Here is a 23639-nt window from a genome sequence, read left to right as displayed (position 1 = left end):
ACCCCTACCCTCAGCCCCATTACTCCAGCATATTCTCAGGACAGCTAAAGATCGCAAATACGGTATCATTAAAGTTGGTAGCCGCCATCGTTCTTCCCCCCATGGTAACGTTAAGGCAGACGCCCTATCAAAGGCAGGTTCCAGACACGGTCACTTTTGGAATCCCCCCGAGAGTGCCCCAGTACACGCGGTCCAGGTCTCACAGACCAATATTCAAGATTTAGCTCAGGCCCAAAAGGAAGACGCACAGCTCAGAGAAGTTTTAAAAGGTAACTTCCCAGCACCCTACGATAAGTTCAGAAACACTTTAACGACACACGACGGCATAATTCTAAAAGATGGTATTTATGTGGTCCCCACCCAAGACAGAAAACAAATTATCTGCCAATTCCATGACAACCATGGACACCAAGGGATAGATGCAACCCTTGCCCACCTCAGACCTCTCTGCTGGTGGCCTGATTTGAAATCCAATGTAACGCATTACATTGAAAACTGTTTAATTTGCGCCCAGAACAATCCAGACAGGTATGCGAGGAAAGGTCAGCTCAGTCACACCCGCCCTGTTAATTTGCAGATTGATTACATAGGACCCCTACCCCCCCTGCAAGAATGGTTTTAAGTATGTGTTGGGAGAAATCGACACCATCACGAAATGGGGGAAGCTTTTCCATCTAGAACTAACATGGCAAAAACGACAGCCAAGATCCTAACGCAGCACATCTTCGCAAGATGGGGACTTCCCCGTAGTATAGAGTCAGACCAAGGCTCACATTTCACAGGACGCGTCATGAAAAATGTCCTCACAATTTCACATTGCCTTGCACACCCAATCAAGCAGAATCGAAGAGAGAATGAATAGAACCCTCAAGGCAACCCTCAGGAAAAAGGTGCAACAGCACAATACCACATGGAACATAGTTCTCCCCTTTGCACTAATGTTCATAAGGAACACGGTATCCACTTCAACAGTATACAACTCCCACACCCTCATGACCGGGCAACCCATGAAGGGAACAGAATACTTGTTAGGACTTGATTTGGCCAGCCCCACAGTCACCGCCCTCACGCATGAGAAATCAGTACAGCAGATTATCGATAATGTTAAAACAGCCCAGCTCACTGCAGCTGTTAGACTTGGGACACGAAAGAAGCAAAGTAAAGTTTGTTTTGACAAAACGGTACACGCCACAGAGTTTCAGTAGGGCAGCAGGTCACGCTCTCCCTATACAACCCCAGTTCATTTTTTCCCCCCAAAATTCGCAGGACCCTACTCCATTTCAGATGAAGTCAGCCCCTCCGTGTATAAGATCAATTATCCCAATGGCCAGTCAGGATGGTTTCACATAAACCAGCTTAAGGCTTATGGCACACAGAGCAACCACTCAGACCACATCTCCCTTGCAGCAGCAGACGAACACGCCCTGCCCACCAATGACCTATTCCTACCCTCCCCCAACCAATCCAGCCCATCCTCGGACACCACTTCGACTCCACCCCCAGAACATAGAACATAGAACATTACAGCGCAGTACAGGCCCTTCTGCCCTCGATGTTGCGCCGACCTGTGAAACCACTCTAAAGCCCATCTACACTATTCCTTTATCGTCCATATGTCTATCCAATGACCATTTGAATGCCCTTAGTGTTGGCGAGTCCACTACTGTTGCAGGCAGGGCATTCCACGGCCTTACTACTCTCTGAGTAAAGAACCTACCTCTGACATCTGTCTTATATCTATCTCCCCTCAATTTAAAGCTATGTCCCCTTGTGCTAGACATCACCATCCGAGGAAAAAGGCTCTCACTGTCCACCTTATCCAATTCTCTGATCATCTTGTATGCCTCAATTAAGTCACCTCTTAACCTTCTTCTCTCTAACGAAAACAGCCTCAAGTCCCTCAGCCTTTCCTCATAAGATCTTCCCTCCATACCAGGCAACATTCTGGTAAATTTCCTCTGCACCCTTTCCAATGCTTCCACATCCTTCCTACAATGCGGCGACCAGAATTGCACGCAATACTCCAAATGCGGCCACAGCAGAGTTTTGTACAGCTGCAACATGACCTCATGGCTCCAAAACTCAGTCCCTCTACCAATAAAAGCTAACACACTGTACGCCTTAACAACCCTCTCAACCTGGTCTCCTCCAGGTCATTTATAAAAATGACAAACAGCAGTAGCCCCAAAACAGATCCTTGTGGTACACCACTAGTAACTGGACTCCAGTCTGAACATTTCCCATCAACCACCACCCTTTGTCTTCTTCCAGCCAGCCAATTTCTGATCCAAACTGCTAAATCACCCTGAATCCCATGCCTCCGTATTTTCTGCAGTAGCCTACCGTGGGGAACTTTATCAAACGCTTTACTGAAATCCATATGCACCACATCAACTGCTTTACCCTCATCCACCTGTTTGGTCACCTTCTCAAAGAACTCTATAAGGTTTGTGAGGCACGCCCTCCCCTTCACAAAACCATGTTGACTATCTCTAATCAAATTATTCCTTTCCAGATGATTATACATCCTATCTCTTATAAACCTTTCCAAGATTTTGCCCACAACAGAAGTAAGGCTCACTGGTCTATAGTTACCGGGGTTGTCTCTACTCCCCTTCTTGAACAAGGGGACAACATTTGCTATCCTCCAGTCTTCTGGCACTATTCCTGTTGACAAAGATGACTTTAAGGTCAAAGCCAAAGGCTCAGCAATCTCCTCCCTAGCTTCCCAGAGAATCCGAGGATAAATCCATAAGATCATAAGACCATAAGACATAGGAGCGGAAGTAAGGCCATTCGGCCCATCGAGTCCACTCCACCATTCAATCATGGCTGATTTCAACTCTATTTACCCGCTCTCTCTCCATAGCCCTTAATTCCTCGAGAAATCAAGAATTTATCAACTTCTGTCTTAAAGACACCTTAAAGAAATCTTAAAAGAAATCTTTAAAGAAAGACGTCTTAAAGAAATCCCATCCGGCCCAAGGGACTTATCTGCGGAACCGGCATAGAAGCAGCGGGACTTCAGCCCATCGTGGGCCGGAGAATCGCCGGGGGGGTGGCCCCGCCGACTGGCGCGGCGCGATTCCCGCCCCAGCCGAATCTCCGTTGCCGGAGAATCCCGTCCCAGGTGACAATTCTAATGGGCAATTGATAATAAAAGGACAGACAGACAGACATACGAGATCTTATACAAGGTAATAACAGATATTACGCTTGTGTCCACAGGAAATCCAGAACAACAGAAGACAAAGGAAGACCAAGAAGGAAAATGAGAACATGAAGACAGACATCATGATCTACTTTTGGATCTTCGTGGGATCACTACAGTTGCGCGCAGACGCGACCCCCCTGGCCGTGAATGTTTCCCATCCCTGCCATTCACCACACCCAGATACAGCCACTAATACACCAACCTGGTGTGACAACTTTATCAAATGGTATTCCCTGTCATACATCGTAGAAGCACTGTTAGTCACAGCAATACTCTGCAGTGTCATCCCGACACTGAGACTTCTGAAATGGTGAAGGAAAGCGTCCCGCACTCCGGTATATACACTCAGACCCCCTATTTTTGGACTCCATCAAAACCCCACTCCCTCTAAGTAAATAAATTGCATCGCCTAATTTTTTTGTTTGTTCTAATAAAAGATGTGAAATTCTGTATTTGACTGCCAAGATACAGAGAAATGTAATACTGCTATTATGTAGTTTATACTGTTTGTAAATTCTTTTGATTGACTAAGGATAGTTTAGAGAAGAATAGTTAGAGCTTCCCGTGTTTTAAATGATAAAGAAATGTAATGCATGCTTGAATGTCATAGCGCCCCTTAGAATTTTATAATAATTTGATGTACATAAAGCAACTTAGGTAAAGGTTCCAATCAATAGGACAGAGTATAATAGAACCTGTCCTTGATTGCGGGTGCTCGACTTAGGCAGAGAACAAAAAATATTCAGTAATATGATCCTTCGCGCTTCGCGTTGAGGATCACAAGGAGGGAGTGTAGCCACCTGGGATGGCCACTTTCAGTATACAAAATGGACACTCGCAGAGCCTGTAGGGAAAAATGGACAATACAAAGCAACAAGCAGGCACAGAGCCTGAATGTATATTTGGAAGGCAGTTTGCAGATGGAATCGAAACTCTGGGTCGATTTACATATTGATGGCCCATCTCCAAGGAACAAGGACTAATGCTCAGGTAGCCAATACTGTCTCAGACATTCCGGCGTCACTACCCCAACAAAAGACACAAACAAAGCAAGGCCAACGGCCACCTGGGACACGCCCGGCCATCAAGGCACCCGCCCCTTTATTGGTTTAGATCGATGACAATGATCAAGAAGCTGCCCAATTAATTGGGACCAAGTTTAAGGCCCACCTAAAAGCGCGCAAAGCCCCTCCAAGTATAAGAAGGAACCCCCCCGAAAGGTTCAGCCTCTTGGATTCGGCTCTCAAAGGAGAGACCCTTCCACCAGCATCACCAGAAGCAAGTAAGTTCAAGGTCAACGCTCGCTACCAGACGGATGACCTTAGCTGTACTCCTGTCTCCTCTTCGAACCCAGCAGCCTCAGATCCAAACAACGGCCATTGTTCCTCTGACCTAAGTGGGCACCCGAAGTTAAGTATAGTTTAGCCTGTAGTATTATTGTGCATGAGTAAATCATACTGTGTGTAAATTAAGTAGTATTGACTTTGAACTAACTAACTGGTGTATTGGCTCTTTGATCGGTATTCGGGTTGAACCTTGTGGCGGTATCGAGAGATACCTGGCGACTCTGAAAGCATATTCATAATTAGGGTTAAGAAAGGCGACCTCATTAACCGCCATATTTATAGCAAGTAAACAGAGCAACAACGGTATGACCCAGGACAGTACGACCCAGGACAGTATGACCTTGGATACTACGACCCAGGACACTACGACCCAGGACAGTACGACCCAGGACAGTACGACCCAGGACAGTATGACCCAGGATACTACGACCCAGGACAGTATGACCCAGGACACTACGACCCAGGACAGTACGACCCAGGACAGTACGACCCAGGACAGTATGACCCAGGATACTACGACCCAGGACAGTACGACCCAGGACAGTACGACCCAGGATACTACGACCCAGGATACTACGACCCAGGACAGTACGACCCAGGACAGTATGACCCAGGATACTACGACCCAGGACAGTACGACCCAGGACAGTATGACCCAGGGTACTACGACCCAGGACAGTACGACCCAGGACAGTATGACCCAGGATACTACGACCCAGGACACTACAACCCAGGACAGTACGACCCAGGACAGTATGACCCAGGATACTACGACCCAGGATTCAATTCTGGTCGCCACACTACCAGAAGGATGTGGAGGCTTTAGAGAGGGTGCAGAAGAGATTTACCAGAATGTTGCCTGGTATGGAGGGCATAAGCTATGAGGAGCGATTGAATAAACTCGGTTTGTTCTCTCTGGAACGAAGGAGGTTGAGGGGCGACCTGATAGAGGTCTACAAAATTATGAGGGGCATAGACAGAGTGGATAGTCAGAGGCTTTTCCCCAGGGTAGAGGGGTCAATTACTAGGGGGCATAGGTTTAAGGTGAGAGGGGCAAGGTTTAGAGTAGATGTACGAGGCAAGTTTTTTACGCAGAGGGTAGTGGGTGCCTGGAACTCGCTACCGGAGGAGGTAGTGGAAGCAGGGACGATAGGGACATTTAAGGGGCATCTTGACAAATATATGAATAGGATGGGAATAGAAGGATACGGACCCAGGAAGTGTAGAAGATTGTAGTTTAGTCGGGCAGTATGGTCGGCGCGGGCTTGGAGGGCCGAAGGGCCTGTTCCTGTGCTGTACATTTCTTTGTTCTTTGTTCTTTGTTCAGGACAGTACGACCCAGGACAGTATGACCCAGGATACTACGACCCAGGACACTACGAACCAGGACAGTACGACCCAGGACAGTACGACCCAGGACAGTATTACCCAGGATACTACGACCCAGGGCACTACGACCCAGGACAGTACAACCCAGTGTTGCTAACTTTTGATTGGTTCAATTGGCTCTGTTTTATAACCTTTGCTCTTGAATCGCCAGGTATCTTTATGATACCGCCACGAGGTTCAAGTTCAAGTAATGATCAATAACCCAATACACCAATTAGTAAGATTCAAATCAAAGCACATTTATTTACACACAGTCAAATCTACTCATGCATAAATTCTACTTTCTAAGCTACTTCTGCAACTAACAAGCCTATACTTAGCTTCGGACTGGCCCACCAGATCAGGGGAACAAATGGCCTTTCGTTCTGGTTCTGAGTCTGTGGGATTCAAAAGCTGGTATGGACTGGTAGCGAGGAGCGCCTATCTCGTAGCGATCGTTGACTTGAGACTTATGGTCTTTTGGCGGCAGCTGAACAGGTCACTGTCAAGGGTTGGTTCGCGTTGTTGAGTGACCCTGTCAAGAAGGACGATTTGAACTTGGGGGTTTTACTTTATAGTCCCCAGGGGCTTCCCGCCTTTCGGGGCGGACCCCGTACCTGGTTCCAAATGATTGGACTTGGTTCCAATCGCTTGGTTCGATTTCTCCAATATTGGAGCGGTTCCCTGATTGATGGGCGGTCTTGAGGTGTCCGTTAACCTCTTTTCTGTTGGCTGCTGCTGGCGCCGAGGAGTCTGGTTTGGCTTTGTTTATCTCAAATGTTTTGATTGTTCCCGGGGATTGCTCATTAGTGTGTAGATGGCTTGTATCGATGCTGTCTGGGCTTTTGCAGAGTTTAAATCACAGTAAACTTGCACCTGCTAGTTTCTGCCTGTGTTGGCTGAATTTCCCTTCAGCCTTTGCTGTTCTCCCTTTTACGTTGGGAGTTGGCCAACCCAGGTGGCTACACCAGGACACTATGACCCAGGACACTACGACCCAGGACAGTACGATCCAGGACAGTACAACCCAGGACAGTATGACCCAGGATACCTCAACCCAGGATACTACGACCCAGGACACTACGACCCAGGACAGTACGACCCAGGACAGTACAACCCAGGATACTATGACCCAGGACACTATGGCCCAGGACAGTATGACCCAGGACAGTACAACCCAGGACAGTATGACCCAGGACACTACGACCCAGGACACCACGACCCAGGACACTACGACCCAGGACACTACGACCCAGGACACTACGACCCAGGACAGTACGACCCAGGACAGTACAACCCAGGACAGTATGACCCAGGATACTACGACCCAGGACACTATGACCCAGCTCACTACAACCCAGGACACCACGACCCAGGACACTACGACCCAGGACAGTACAACCAGGACACTACGACCCAGCTCACTACAACCCAGGACACTACGACCCAGGATACTATGCTCCAGGACACCACGACCCAGGGCACCTTGACCCAGGAGACCCCAGAGTTTGGGTCAGAGGAGGACACTGACTTTCTGTCACAGCTATCTCCAACACCCTCCACCATCTCAGAGACACCTCGGTTGGGCAATTTAGTGAAGAGGCTTCTGGGACACTCACTGGTGCGCACCACACAGTCGTTCCAGTACAGCAGGTGGAGAAAGGAGCAGCTGAGTTGCCGGACGGTCGGAGGGCAGGCCAGCCCCACCAACCAGCTGCCGCCCAGACGGGGTCCGGGCTCCTGGAACATCCAGTCCTACCCATAGTGCAGGTGCAGGCAGAAACCCAGGTACTAGAGGAGGCGATGACGGACGGCTTCCAGCACCTGCAGGGGCAGGTGGAGGAGTCCATCCACCTCCAGGAGCAAGGAGTGGTGCTGGTCATGCGTACCACCCAGGCTGAAACTGCATGGGTGGCGTCCGCGGTGGAGGCAACGGAGGCGACGGTGTCGGACATGGGTCAGCGCTTGCAAGACCTGGGGCAATCTGTGCAGTCGGGGGCCATGGCCCAGGTCAGGGCTGCCATCTCACAGGCAGCCATGTGCCAGAGCCACCTGGACATTGCAGCTGCGCTCCTCAGTGTGGCCTAGCCACAGTAGGCCATTTCTGAGAACATCGGTCACATTGCCCAGGCGCATGCCGGCGTCGCACAGACACGGAGGGTGGTGGCACAGTCCCAGATGGAGATGGCCCGCTCGTTGTACTCCATGAGCGCTAACGTTCATCCCTTGTCGATATCAGAGCGGGCAACCAGGACTGGCAGCGCCAGGTGTCATGGGGGCCTCGGGGGATGGTCCGCTCGCACCCCCATCCCATGGAGAAGCCCGGTGACCATCGGGCACCACATAGAGGAGGAAGTGCTGGGGCCCGTGCCGGTGACTCCTGCAGGGGAGGTCCCAGAACACTGCAGCACCTCGGACTCCCCCTCCCCCCTCGGGGCGCCCGAGGAGCAGCCCGGCCTATCCTGGTGGGGCCGCCCCAGGTGACGTTTGCCAACGGGAACCCTCGTCGCAGGGCAGGGGTCACAGCAGTCCACCTCCACTCCTGCTGTACCGTCTGGGAACCACAAAGACGTAGTGGTAGGGCCCGTAAGGCTAGAAAGTTAGACACCAGTTAAGTTGGCATGGGTGCAGGGCACAGCTTAGTTATAGTGGCTAGGGCACAGACTGTACATACCTCTTCACATTAAACACCTGCTAACACCGTTGAAAGCTGCCGCTGTGCTCTGTCTGATGGGTGAAGGGTAGGTGGTCAGCGATGGGCCACTGGGAGTGAGGGGTTGGTGGATGAGTGAGGCTCTGTGGGTGGACTGCACAGCACCCCCTCCCCTGACAGTCCCCATCATCCCCCTCCTCAGCTATTCAACAGGGCCGTGTGATGGACTGGCCAGCTCACATGCAGGGATCACCCAGGTGGAAGGTGCTACTGTGGGCATGAGTCAGACATTGCCTAATGATGTTGAGCATGGAGCTCATCGCAGAGCGGGCTGACATTATCCTCCATGCCATGGACCAGACCCGCTGTCACTGCCAACCCAGTGCCACTGGCATGTAGTGCCGCAGGTATATATAACGGAGGGGTGTGTGCATGGGGGATGGGGGGTGGGGGTGGGAGATGAGGGTGGTGTGGGTTTTCGGTGATGAGGGAGGTGAGGGTGGTATGGGTGGCGTGGGGGATGAGGGTGCTCGGTGGTGAGGGAGGTGAGGGTGGTGTGGGTGTTCAGTGATGAGGGAGGTGAGGGTGGTGTGGGTTTTTGGTGATGAGGGAGGTGAGGGTGGTGAGGGTGGCGTGGGAGATGAGGGTGCTCGGTGGTGGTGAGGTGAGGGTGGTTGGTGGTGGGGAGGTGAGGGTGGTTGGTGGTGGGGGAGGTGGGGGTGTTTGGTGGTGTGGGTGATGAGGGAGGTGAGGGTGTTCGGTGATGAGGGAGGTGAGGGTGCTTGGTGGTGTGGGGGGTGAGGGTGGTCGGTGGTGTGGGGGGTGAGGGTGGTCGGTGGTGTGGGAGGTGAGGGTGGTCGGTGGTGTGGGGGGTGAGGGTGGTCGGTGGTGTGGGGGGTGAGGGTGGTCGGTGGTGTGGGGGGTGAGGGTGGTCGGTGGTGTGGGGGGTGAGGGTGGTCGGTGGTGTGGGGGGTGAGGGTGCTTGGTGGTGTGGGGGGTGAGGGTGGTCGGTGGTGGGAGAGGTGAGGGTGGTCGGTGGTGTGGGGGATGAGAGTGTTTGGTGGTGAGGGAGGTGAGGGTGGTGTGGGAGGTGAGGGTTCTCGGTGGTGAGGGAGTATTGTGATGTCCGCGCCCCTGCCCAGCAGTGCCCCCCCCCCCCCCACCAACCCTCACCCCCAGCCCTATAGTACTAAACCAGCCACTTCAATTAGGTCTCCCTAAGCCTCCTCTGTTCCAAAGAAAACAACTCTATCCAATCTTTCCTCATAACTAAAATGTTCTAGTCCATGTTACATACTCCTCTGTACACCCTGTCAATGCAAGATCATTTTCTAAAATGCAGTGATCAAAACTGCATACTCTAACTGTAGCCTAAACACGGTTTTATACAGTTCCAGCATAATCCCCCATTTATTATATTCCATTGCTCAACTAATAAAGACAAGTATCATGTGTGTCTCCTTGACCAACTTATCTATCTTTTAGAGACTGAAGTGACCACAACTGCATTCTCTGGCTGTAGCCTAACCAGTGCTTCATACAGTTCCAGCACCATCACCAGGAAAGGTTCAGCAACTCGAGCAAGCAAAGAGTGACAGTTTTGTGATTTTTTTTGCATTGTCGCAGTGGGCATGAAACATGGGGTGAAAGCCGTATTATAGGGATCTTAGTTAAAAGAAAGTTAAGCGGCTGGCCCAATATCAGGATGCTTCCCGCGATCACCCCCTCTTCACAGAGTCCCTCCCCCATGAAATTCCCTCACCACAAAGCTCCCCACCTCCTCCACGGACATGGAACACCCCCCCCAACCACGGAACCCCTCCCCCCAAGCAGTGCCAGGGAGCAGTGCCGGGACAGTGCCAGGGCACTGCTCGGGCATGGCCATCTACCCCCGTGGGCTGTACTCACCTGTGCACTTCCAGCGGGTTCTGCTCACCAGTTGCACGTTATGGGGGAATTGTTGTGATCCACGTTGGTGTGAATGAACAACTTAACCGGGAGGGGGGGGACGGTGGTTAGGGTTGACATTCAATGTCGGGATATCCGTTATGCCATAACAGGAACCATGCCGGCATAAAATTGCATTTTGGGACTCTTGTGGGAATTTTGGCTCCCGCTGCCGATTTGGCCCCCAAAAACAGGAGTGGAAAATCCCCCTGGAAATAAGATTTCAAGTCAAATATGGGACTGGATTCTCCGCCGGCGGAATGCTCCGTTATGCCGGCCAGTCAATGGGGTTTCCCATTGTGGGGCAGCCCCACGCCGTCGGGAAACCCCCAGGCTGCCGGCGGGGTGAAACAGAAATGTGGTGGGGCGGAGAATCTTGCGCAGGATTCTTCTTCGGAACTGTTACTTTGGATTTCCAGCATCTGCCATATTTTACTTTTACTTATATTCTTATACTCCCAAAGCCTGTCCACCATCTACAAGGCACAAATCAGGAGTGTGATGGAATTCTCCCTGTGACAATATGTACATTATATAGTAAATGAAGGGTTAACAATTTGATGTGAATGCTTCCAACCACTAGATGGTGATCAAGAGCACAGGTGTAAATCACGTGATACCTTGATTCTGAGAATAGGTGATTCGGCGGGTTAGAGAGTGATCGTGTTTTCAGAAGCTTTGTAGATAGAAGCAAAGTCTTTGTGTATTTTCTAATATTTGTATCTTAGTAAGTTGGTTCGAATCTAGTTTAGTTGTAGTGTTAATAAATAAGCTTTGTTTGAAACATAGCTTGATCTTATTTGTAAGACAATACACTTCAAAGCCATCACCATCCACAAAGCAAAGAATATTGCCTAGATGAGCGCAGCTCCAACAACACTCAAGAAGCTCAACACCATTCAGGACAAATCAACCCGCTTGATATTCCACAAATATTCACTCCCTCCACCTCCGACGCACAGTATCAGCCGTGTGTACCATCTACAAGCTGCACTGCAGTAATTCACCAAGGCTCTTTAGGCAGAATCTTCCAAACCCACGACCACTGCCATCTAGAAGGAAAAGGGCAGCAGCTAAATTGGAACATCACCACCTGGAGGTACCCCTCCAAGTCGCTCACCATCCTGACTTATCGCCATTCCTTCAGTCTCTGGGTCAAAATTTTGGAACTACCTTCCTAACAGCACAGTGGGTGTACCTACACCACATGGACTGCAGCGGTTCAAGAAGGCAGCTCCCACCACCTTCCCAAGGACAATTAGGGATGGGCAACAAATGCTGGCCTAGCCCGTGACACCGACATCCCATACAAATGAATTAAAAAAATAAATTGTATTCCTCAGCTAATAAAGATAACTATCTCGAATGCCTTCTTGACCAATGTCCAATGTCCTGTCCAACTTTCAGGGATTTATGGATATGTACAATATGTTCCTTTACCCTTCTCAGGAACCTACCATTTATTGTGATTCCCTTGCATTGTTAGCCTTCCCCAAATGTAAAATCACACACTTCTCTCGATTGAACTCCATTTGTCTACCACTTCAGAGCCTTAGGAGGTTCAGTTTTTATAACACAAAATTACCTTATCATGTATTCGACAAATTCTCGGGGCAAGCTGATTTCCTCATTTAGTGAGTAAAATTTTGTCATTTGTTGTTCTGTGAGTTTTATTTCTTTTTGTCGTCCAATGGTAAATCTCGCATTCGTGATCTCCTCCAAAATTTCACCTAAAAACAAGAATGCATAAATCATTAAATAAAAAACATAATTGTACAAAAAGGCAGAGTACACTGGGCATATTTTACACACTTCTAGGTTCAGTATTAATGTTTCTCAAATATCAGTTGTATTCCAAGTGCTATAGATGAGGGTTTTAATTATAAAAATATTAAAGCAAGGTTCCTGCATTTCACCTTCGCTACATTTGATAATTCCTTTTGGTAATGCCAAGCTGGCAGGAGCACTGCCATGGTGACATTGCAAGGGTGCCTGGATGGCACTGCCATGCATCAGGTCCCGAGGGGGGTCATATCCATGAAAGGAGGGTGGAGGGGGGTATGGAGGTTGGGGGGGTGGGTGCAGGGCAGGTAATATTGAGGAAGCAGACGGGCTGCAGAAGGACTTGGACAGGCTAAGAGAGTGGGCTGCCATCTCGAAAAAGACCCCTTTATCCCCACTCTCTGCCTTCGGCCAGTCAGCCAATCCTCTATCCATGCCAGGATCTTACCCTGAACACCACACCATGGGCTCTTAACTTATTTAACAGTCTCCTGTGCGGCACCTTGACAAAGGCCTTCTGGAAATCTAAATAAATAACTGAAAAACAGTTGAGGACTCTGGGTATGTACTAGTTGGACTTTAGAAGGATGAGGGGAGATCTTATTGAAATTTACAAGATACTGCGAGGCCTGGATAGAGTGGCCGTGGAGAGGATGTTTCCACTTGTAGGAAAAACTAGAACCAGAGGACACCATCTCAGACTGAAGGGATGATCCTTTAAAACAGAGAAGAGGAGGAATTTCTTCAGCCAGAGGGTGGTGAATCTGTGGAACTCTTTGCCGCAGAAGGCTGTGGAGGCCAAATCACTGAGTGCCTTTGAGACAGAGATAGAACATAGAACATAGAACGATACAGCGCAGTACAGGCCCTTCGGCCCACGATGTTGCACCGACATGGGAAGTCAAAAAACAAAAGCCATCTAACCTACACTATGCCATTATCATCCATATGTTTATCCAATAAACTTTTAAATGCCCTCAATGTTGGCGAGTTCACTACTGTAGCAGGTAGGACATTCCACAGCCTCACCACTCTTTGCGTAAAGAACCTACCTCTGACCTCTGTCCTATATCTATTACCCCTCAGTTTAAGGCTATGTCCCCTCGTGCTAGCCATTTCCATCCGCGGGAGAAGGCTCTCACTGTCCACCCTATCTAACCCCCTGATCATTTTGTATGCCTCTATTAAGTCTCCTCTTAACCTTCTTCTCTCTAACGAAAACAACCTCAAGTCCATCAGCCTTTCCTCATAAGATTTCCCTCCATACCAGGCAACATCCTGGTAAATCTCCTCTGCACCCGTTCCAAAGCTTCCACATCCTTCCTATAATGAGGTGACCAGAACTGTACGCAATAGACAGATTCTTGATTAATAAGGGATCAGGGGTTATGGGGAGAAGGTAGGAGAATGGGGATGAGAAAATATCAGCCATGATTGAATGGCGGAGCAGACTCGATGGGCCGAGTGGTCTAATTGTGCTCCTATGTCTTATGGTCTTATGCAGCCAGATAGGATACTTTCTATTGTGCATCTGTAACAATTTGTAAGAGTCGTTGTGGACATGCTGAATTTCCTTAATTTCTTGAGGAAGGATAGGTGTTGTTGTGCTTTCTTGGTTGTAGCGTCAACGTTGGTGGACCAGGACAGATTGTTGGTAATGTGCACACCTAGGAACTTTAAGCGGTCAACCATCTCCACCTCGGCACCATTGATGCAGACGGGTGTGTACGATACTTTGCTCCCTGAAGTCAATGACCAGCTCTTTAGGTTTGCTGACATTGAGGGAGAGATCGTTGTTGTTACACCACTCCACTAGGTTCTCTATCTCCCTCCTGTACTCTGACTCATCGTTGTTTGAGATCCAACCCACTACGGTCGTGTCATCAGCAAACTTGTACATTGAGTTGGAGCCAATTTTTCCACACAATTGTGTGTGTATAGGGAGTATAGTAGGGGGCTAAGTACGCAGCCTTGTGGGGCCCAGGTATTGAGGGCTATCGTGGAGGAGGTGTTGTTGTTTATCATTACTGATTGCGGTCTGTGGGTCAGAAACTCGAGGATCCAGTTGCAGAGCAAGTCCTAGGTTTTGGAGTTTTGATATGAGCTTGGCTGGGATTATGGTGTTGAAGGCGGAGCTGTCGTCAATGAACAGGAGTCTGACATAGGTGTCCTTGTTGTCAAGATGCTCCATATATATAGGGCCAGGGAGATGGCATCTGCTGTGGATCGGTTGTGGCGGTCGGTGAATCCAGTGGATCAAAGCAATTGGAAGGTTGGAGTCGATGCATCTCATGGCTAACCTCTCGAAGCACTTCATAATAATAGATGTCAAGGCCACCGGTCATTAGGCATTGAGGCACGTTGCCTGGTTCATCTTTGGCACCGGTATGATCGTGGTTTTCTTGAAGCAGGTGGAAACCTCGGAACGGAGTGGGGGGAGGTTAAAGATGTCTGTGAATATACCTGCCAGTTAGTCCGCGCAGGGTTTGAGTGCACAACCAGGGACTCTGTCAAGACCCATTGCTATCCGTGGGTTCACTTTCGAAAAGACTAATCTAACTTCTGAGTCTATAATGGTAGGAATGGGTGTGTCCAGGGCTATTGGGTCAGGTGACATCGGTTTGTTAGCTTCCTGCTCAAAACAAGCATAGAATGCATTGAGTTCATCGGGGAGGGGTGCTCTGTTGCTGGAGATTCTACTCAGCTTTGCTTTGTAGCCAGTTATATTGTTTATTTTCTGGTGCCACCCTGGTCATGAGTACCTATAATGGGGGCAAACCCAGCCCCTGACTGTCTGTCCCACCAACCATTCATAACTCCCACTGACAGTGGCGGCCTCTGGGCACGTGGCTGAAGACTATTGCTAATAGTGAATTGGCAATCGCAGTTAAGTGAATACTTCACACACCACAGGTGGATTCCTGTGGATGGGCGAGCCATGTAGCATGTGGGAGTTATTGCCTAGCAACCCAATCAGGTTGGGATGCATGGACAGTGTACATGGACACTGCGGGCGGCAACATTACATGTGCAGCAGCCAAAATCCGAGCACCCAGGGGATGGGCCACAGCACCTTGGACATTTCAGTGATGAGAAGGTGGGTGAGTGCACCGGGAGGGGACTAGCACCCGGTCTAGGTACAGGATCTGTGGTCCGGTGACCAAGGGCCCCCTCTGCGGCCGGCGAGCGTGGGCAGGGACTGTTGGGTGGCAGGGGATGGGGGTGGGGGAAATATGGGAATGGAGGGTCCCGGGGTGGAAGACACCATTGGTTGTCAGTCTTTCACCTTCTCCAATTTCTTACACATATTACACGGGATGATGGATAATATCTTGGACCCTGCGGAGGCTGCCCTCGCGTTGCTGTTGGCAGGCCAGATGCGGCAGGAAGCAACTTGAGGCGGTGGCCCATGTGCAGGGCTGCGCCCCATGCCCTGAGGACCTGGCTGCCCATGAGACCAGGGAGGAACCCAGAAGGGGAGGTCGGCAGCAGCCCAAGCTGTCCAAACATCGCTGGTCTTTCAAACAGATGTCGAACAGCTTGTGCTGCAGGAGGCTTCGCCTCAACAAGTGTAGCACCTGTTCTTTAAATTTACTGATCACAGGCACTTTGAAAATGAAACAGAGGTTGTCAGCAACTTCTCTTTCAACCGAACTGTAGAAGCCGTACAGAGTGTGGATGCGTAGGATGTAAAAGTAAAGGTTTATTGATAGGTAAATTAATTACTCCTCTCCCTGAAGGGAGTCCCTGCCTCGAACTACACTATTCTCGGGGTTTTTATACTCAGTGGGCTCCTCGCGTTCAAGGGGAAGCCCTGCCCCATTACTGGGGAGGTTCGTACTCTGTTGAGGTCACAGGGAAATAGATGGTGCACACCCTGTGACCTCCGGGGGGACCTGTAACACTCGACCCTCGCCAAGTCATGAGCGACGTCTGTGTCTGCGGACTGGCGTGAGGACCCCCCTCATCCTCTTTGCCCGGGGAAGGTGCTCGGGGGTCGTCTGCTTGGAGAATGTCCTGCAGACTCTGATAGTCTGGCGCTGCCTCATCATCCTGTCCTCCTCCTTTCCTCCTTGGAGGTGGGCACATGTTCCTCATCCCCAATCTCCAGCACACCACCCCGTTCCTGCGCCAGGTTGTGGAGGACACAGCAGACTGCCACAAAGCAGGCGACCCTCCGGGTGGTGTATACAGAGCACCACCGGAACGGTTGAGGCATCAGAACCGCATTTTGAGCAGTCTGATGCACCACTCAATGATAGCCCGAGTGGCCACATGGACCTTGTTGTATTGGGTCTCCGCTTCGATGTCCGGCTTCTGTACAGGTGTCATTAGCCAGGTCTGTTGTGCCGGTGTTCGATGCCTAGCAAGGAATCCACAGACCTGCTTGTGACTTGTCCAAACCAGGATCTTTATTAATTCACACGCGGTAAGGTAACGATCAAATATAGAACAAATAATCATGTTGTTTCTTTACAGTCCCCTGGAACTACCCAGATGCACGACTGTCCTTATGTATGTCTTATCACCATCTGAGGATCACCGGATCTGCCCTGACTTATATCTGAGTGCCTTGTCACATGACCACTAACTTGTGACAGCATGGTGGATCTGCATCACCACCTGCTGGTTGGAGGTTGCACCACCAACTACATGCAATATTGTTTATCACAGATATCATAGAATTTGCAGTGCAGAAGGAGGCCATTCGGCCCATCGAGTCTGCACCAGCTCTTGGAAAGTGCACCCTACCCAAGGTCAACACCTCCACCCTATCCCCATAACCCAGTAACCCCACCCAACACTAAGGGCAATTTTGGACACTGAGGGCAATTTATCACGGCCAATCCACCTAACCTGCACATCTTTGGACTGTGGGAGGAAACCGGAGCACCCGGAGGAAACCCACGCGCACACGGGGAGGATGTGCAGACTCCACACAGACAGTGACCCAAGCCGGAATCGAACCTGGGACCCTGGAGCTGTGAAGCAATTGTGCTATCCACAATGCTACCGTGCTGCCCTTTACAGGCATATCAACACACGATTCTCAGCGGGTACCCTTTATCCCCCAAGAGTCAGCCGCCCATTCTGGGGTGGACCTCGAAGAGGCCATGGATGACCGACTGCCCCAGGATGTAGCTGTCGTGGACACTCCCTGGGAAGTATACACACACGTGAATGGTCATCATGTGATGGTCACACACGAGCTGTATATTCAGAGAATGTAACCCCTTTCTGCTAATGTAGGGCCCCACAGATGGCCCGGTGAGTGCAAGGCGATATGCGTGCAGTCTATCAGCCCCTCAATATGGGGCATCCCAGCGATGGTGGAGAATTCTGCTGGCGGGGCATTCTGTTCGGCTTGGTCCATTCAAAATTTATTTAGTTTTCCAACCGGGCAAACAAGGCATCCATGAGCTGCACTTGTGGGCTGAGGCCTGTGAGATGCCGCACTAGTTCCCGCTTGAGCACTGCAAGGATCCTGAGGCATAAAAGTTCAGGGATGCAGTGAGCGACCCCATATCCAATGGCCTCCCGTGATGAGGGCATTGATGAGGGGAGGGCAATGGATGTTGTTTACATGGACTTCAGTACAGCCTCTGACAAGGTGCCTCATGGCAAACTGGTACAAAAGGTGAAGTTACACAGGATCAGAGGGGAGGTGGCAAGATGGATACAGAATTGGCTCGGACACAGAAGGCAAGGGTAGCAGTAGAAGGGTGTTTTTCTGAATTGAAGGTTGTGACTAGTGGTGTTGCACAGGAATCTGTGCTGGGGCCTCTGCTGTTTGTTGTAAATGTGCATATTTCCTTGCAAAGTTCAGAACAAAAATTCCCAAATGTCAATAATTCTTCAGAAATTTACAGATAGATAAATAACTTTGTATACCTTTTTGTTGTTGAAGAAGTTGTGGTCTGATGATAGCTAGTGTCTTTTCAGTTTTCTTAAACTTTTCATAAACCGTGGGAAAGAAGAAGCTGAATAACCTGTAAGCTAGTTCTCTAATATCACTGGGGGAGAAACACATTTAAAGCTTTTTATTTTCCCGGAAAATTGTACAAATATCTTAACCCCAAATCTGCTGCTTCTTGGGGTGAAATTCTGGTGTACTGGAGGTGGAGGAAGTGGGAAGTGAAAGGAGCAGTTGAAACGAGGACCCAGAGGCAGGAACCACCACCTTGAAGAGCAAATGAATGAAGACACTCTGCCATGGGGTCCCTGGGGGCTCCAGAGTAGAGTGGCTGCATCCTGTGGCACAGTGGTTGGCACTGCTGCCTCACAGTGCCAGGGACCCGGCTTTGGGTGACTGTCTGTACGGAATTTGCATGTTCTCCCCATATCTGTGTGGGTTTCCTCCCACAGTCCAGAGATGTGCAGGTTAGGTGGGCTTTTGGGGATAGGGCGCGGCCGGTAGATTCCGGGTAAAGCCCACTGAGTCGAACGGTGATAGGTGGTTAGAACCACACCATCGGGAATTCGGCCGGTTGGGAGTAAAGGATTGCTGGGTGGGCCTCTGGCAATGGCCCCCCAGCCTCGTGGAGTACTCCGCGAACACGACGATTCTCGGGTCCCGGAGAATTGTTGGACCGGCGGTGGGCTGGATTCTCCTCCCCCGCACCAAACGTGATTTTGGCACGGAGCTGCGGAAAATCCAACCCGTTATCTTCTTCACATGTCGTTACAAAATTCTGTAGCTTAATTTGGATCCATTTCTACGGAAATAGCCATGATGTTGGACTGAGGTGGGCACAGTAAGAAGCCTTACAACACCAGGTTAAAGTCCAACAGGTTTATTTGGAATCACAAGCTTTTGGAGTGTAGCTCCTTCACCAGGTGAGTGATGAAGGAGTTTTGCTCTGAAAGCTAGTGATTCCAAATAAACCTGTTGGACTTTAACCTGGTGTTGTAAGACTTCTTACTGTACAGAAGTAGTGATAGTAGTGCGGTGAAAAGGTAGGTGACCATTAGACATTATGGTTGGTGGGTTGTTTCTTCTGACAATTGGTAAGCTGTCAAGGAAAAGAACAATATTGTAAAAGAATAAAAGTCTTCAGATGCATTTGAGAAGCTATCCATTGGATAAGGTGCTTTTCTGCTTTGTACAATATGGAAAGGCTAGGCCAGTTTGCAATCCAGAGCTGATTGTGTGAAATCTTTCCATGTTTTTACTTTTTGTTTGAAGCTCAGCTCATCACTTGTTTGGTTGTTTCAAAGTGTTGCCGGCTGTCTAAGTATTTGGCTGTCTTTAAAGGCAGCAATGGATTCTGTTCAGCAGGATTTATTGACTCAGTTGTGTTAATGGTACGTTAATTAGATCATGCACAGGTGAAAGTCATTGATCGATTAATTATCATGAGAAAATATAAAGAAAGACTAATCTCATAAACCAATGTTGTAAAAAGTCTAAGTTTCCTTCAGTAATTGGGCTTGTGTTTCAGTGCCCATTTAAGGGACTATCACCTCCCAACTTAGTTAATTTTATTTGGTTACTTTTGTTTTATTTGGTTAAATGTATTTAATCATTGCTTTAAGAGTATAAAGACTAACCCCTTTAAGGAGCTTAATAGTACAAAAAAAAGAAATGGTACTGTAATGATAATGGGCGAGATCTCCGGCTTTTCACACTGGCAGGACCTTCTGGTCCTGCCAATGGATGGAGGGTGAGAGGATTTGAAAGGCGTTAAGAGGATTGAGAGGGCATAGGGGAGTGAGCAAGTGGTGTTTAGGATGGCCTCACATTGATATGTAAAACTGGGCCAATGTCTCTGTGAACAGAGGTGGGTCCTTTACCCAGTTGCCTTGGCGTTGATCTGTTTCTGGCAGATGGCACCCCAACACCAGGTCATCCTAGCCTTCAGCACAGACAGAAGAAAAATATATCAACCAGTATTCCAGATAGGAGACGTGGTCACAATGTTGGCAAATATTCCTGACTCTAAATACCTTCTCAAACATGATAATTCATGGCGGAAAGAGTGAAGCTCTACACTGCCTTTTTAACAGTACAAAACCAGATGTTGGACTGCGTTTCCGGAGAAGATGGTGCTGGGCATGTCCAATCGTTAATGGACTTAGTGATTAGTCATTTTAAGCTAACATGCAGGTGAGGGTTGCAAGTAAGGAGCCAACAAGAAAATTAGGAAGAGGGCTTTAGGGCAGCACAGTAGCTCAGTGGTTAGCACTGTTGCATCACAGCACCAGGGTCCCAGGTTCGATTCCCGGCTTGGGTCACTGTCTATGTGGAGTGTGCACGTTCTCCCTGTGTCTGTGTGGGTTTCCTCCGGGTGCTCCGGTGTCTCCCCACAAATCCCAAAAGACGTGCTTTTCAGATGAATTGGGCATTCTGAATTCTCCCGTAGTGGCAAAAAGGGAGATTTTCACAGTAACTTCATTGCAGTGTTAATTGCAGTGTTAATGTCAGCCTTCTTGTGACACTAATAAAGATTATTATTATTGAATGTAAGATTTATGAGGTCTGAATGAAGCTCATAGATCATAGAATTTACAGTGCAGAAGGCCATTCGGTCCATCGAGTCTGCACCGGCCCTTCCAAAGAGCAACCCACTCAAGCCCACGTATCTACCCTATCCCCGCAACTCAGCAACCCCCACTTAGCCTTTTTGGGCACTAAGGACAATTTATCACGGCCAATCCACCGAACCCGCACATCTTTGGACTGTGGGAGGAAACCGGAGCACCCGGAGGAAACCCACGCAGACACGGGGAGGACGTGCATACTCCGCACAGACTTTGACCCAGCCAGGAATCAAACCTGGGACCATGGAGCTGTGAAGCAATTGTGCTATCCACTGTGCGACCGTGCTGCCCCTTGATTAAAGCCTTTGGCAGAACTCATGATCTGCTTGTATTAGTTTTCCAAAATCCCCTTGATTCAGTGATGGTTCCATTAGATTGAAAACTGGGCTGGATTCTCTGTTTGGGAGACTATGTCCCCCACGCCGGTGTGAAAACGGTGAGGGCGAGCAGCCAGGCAGCGTAGAGCTCCCAGCTCTAGTTGCCCATAGGGCCTGGAGCATTGCCGGACCGTGGCCGCACATGCGCATGGCGGCATCCTGCAGCGGCCGAGCCGTGATTCATGGCGGAAACAGCCGTGGACCCGGACCGCAAAAATAGTCCCCCCCTCCGTCGGCCGCTCATGCCCCTCAGGCCCCCCCCCCGCCCCCACTGCCTCCAACCCCGAATAAAGCCCCGCCCCTGCCTGCGGATTGGCCCTCCCCTGACTGTGGTGGCGCTGGACTGAGTCCGCAGCCACCACGCTGAGTTCCCGACGGGTGAGACCACGCCGTTGGGAACCTGGCCAGTCGGGGACGGAGCATCACGGGGCGGGCCTCAGACAATGGCCCGAGGCCGTGGATACAGCGTGCGGTACTCCTAGAGTATGCCGCTTTTCAGGGGGCGGAGCATCGCGAAAGCGGCGCCGCCCCCGATTTCGTCGTCAACACGATTTCGCCTTCGGGGATCGGAGAATCCAACCCACTGAGTGTAATTCCTTCATTCAAAAAGGGAAAAGCAGGTAACTACATGTCAATTAACAGAGATGATTTGGAGTTGGGGACCAAGGGCAATGTGTCCAAGCTTGCAGCCGACACTAAGGTGAGTGGTAAAGCAAAAAGTGCAGAGGATACTGGAAGTCTGCAGAGGGATTTGGACAGTTTAAGTGAATGGGTTAGGGTCTGGCAGAGGGAATAAAATGTTGACAAATGTGAGGTTATCCATTTTGGTCGGAATAACAGCAAAAGGGATTATTATTTAAATGATAAAATATTAAAACATGCTGCTGTACAGAGTGATCTGGGTGTGTTAGTGCATGAGTTGCAAAAAGTTGGTTTACAGGTGCAGCAGGTGATTAAGAAGGCAAATGGAATTTTGTCTTTCATTGCTAGAGGGATGGAGTTTAAGACTAGGGAGGTTATGTTGCAATTGTATAAGGTGTTAGTGAGGCCACACCTGGAGTATTGTGTTCAATTTTGGTCTCCTTACTTGAGAAAGGACATACTGGCACTGGAGGGTGTGCAGAGGAGATTCACTACGTTAATCCCAGAGCTGAAGGGGTTGGATTACAAGGAGAGGTTGAGTAGACTGGGACTGTACTCGTTGGAATTTAGAAGGATGAGGGGGGATCTTATAGAAACATATAAAATTATGAAGGGAATAGATAGGATAGATGCGGGCAGGTTGTTTCCACTGGCGGGTGAAAGAAGAACTAGGGGGCATAGCCTCAAAAAAAAAGGAAAGTAGGTTTACGACTGAGTTTAGGAGGAACTTCTTCACCCAAAGGATTGTGAATCTATGGAATTCCTTGCCCAGTGAAGCAGTAGAGGCTCCTTCATTAAATGTTTTTAAGATAAAGATAGTTAGTTTTTTGAAGAATAAAGGGATTAAGTGTTATGGTGTTCGGGCCGGAAAGTGGAGCTGAGTCCACAAAGGATCAGCCATGATCTCATTGAATGGTGGAGCAGGCTCGAGGGACCAGATGGCCTACTCCTGCACCTGTTCTTATGTAATTAGCTGAAAAGCTGTAATCGGGAATATATTAGAAACAATGATCAAAAACGTTAAGCAGGATACTTGGAAAATTCAGGGTATCAGGCAGAGGGTGCACGCTCGAATGAGAGAACAACGCGGCTGGAGAATCCGGGAGAGGCTTCCAGCCGACCACCTGACAGGCTCCGCGCTTTGCAGAACTCACCGAAGTCCCACGAGACGTCGGAGTCGGAACTCTGCCCAAAATGGGAGGGACAGAATCACGCTGGTGGAAGTAGGTCGTAAACCTATTTATGAGCTACTTGCCTGGGATCCACTGGCCCCGCTCGATTTTCCATCTTCCCCAGGGAGGCTGCAGCCAGGCGCCGATCAGTGCTGGTCCACACAAATGTGGACCAGGCGGAACAGCATCCTGCCAAGGTGCCCGGGTGACACTGCCAAACCGCCAGGAGCACTGCAGTGGGTGCCAGGGTGGCAATGCAAGGGTGCCTGAGAGCCAGGGTGGCGCTACCAAGAGTCAGGGGCCGAGGGAGGGCCACACCCATGAAATGAGGGTGGAGGGGTGGTTTCATGAGTGGGGGCGTGCAGGGCAGGTAAGTAGGGGCCTCCGGGAGGTTGGGGGCTTGACAGGTGGGAGTCCTGGAAGGGAGAGGGTGCTGTAAGTGTGCTTGAGGGGGACCTGAAGAGGCAAACCCCCAGGGAACCCATAGTGAGGTGTCCTCACTTGGGGGAGGGGGGGGTGGGGTAGTGTCCATGTGTGTTGGGGGGTGACATTGCCCATGGATAGGGGGTGTATACGCTCACTTAGAGATTGTGACAT

The 23639-nt window shown here is 49.8% G+C and overlaps 1 protein-coding gene across 1 annotated transcript in view; it reads right to left on the bottom strand.

The window, feature by feature from the left end:
• The window catches only part of LOC140386076 (thioredoxin domain-containing protein 6-like), a 203381-nt gene that overhangs the window by 109187 nt on the left and 70555 nt on the right, over nt 1-23639 (bottom strand). The window contains exons 9-10 of the mRNA XM_072468653.1: nt 18203-18324; nt 12114-12258 (exon numbers count right to left, since the gene is read on the bottom strand). Of these exons, the coding sequence (XP_072324754.1) occupies nt 12114-12258; nt 18203-18324 (267 nt within the window). The remainder of the gene's footprint in view (nt 1-12113; nt 12259-18202; nt 18325-23639) is intronic.

This window comes from Scyliorhinus torazame, chromosome 11, assembly GCF_047496885.1.
Source record: "Scyliorhinus torazame isolate Kashiwa2021f chromosome 11, sScyTor2.1, whole genome shotgun sequence".
Classification (NCBI taxonomy): Eukaryota; Metazoa; Chordata; class Chondrichthyes; order Carcharhiniformes; family Scyliorhinidae; genus Scyliorhinus; species Scyliorhinus torazame.
Note: the sequence above shows the minus strand (reverse complement) of the source record. Positions and strands in the feature narration are given on the sequence as shown.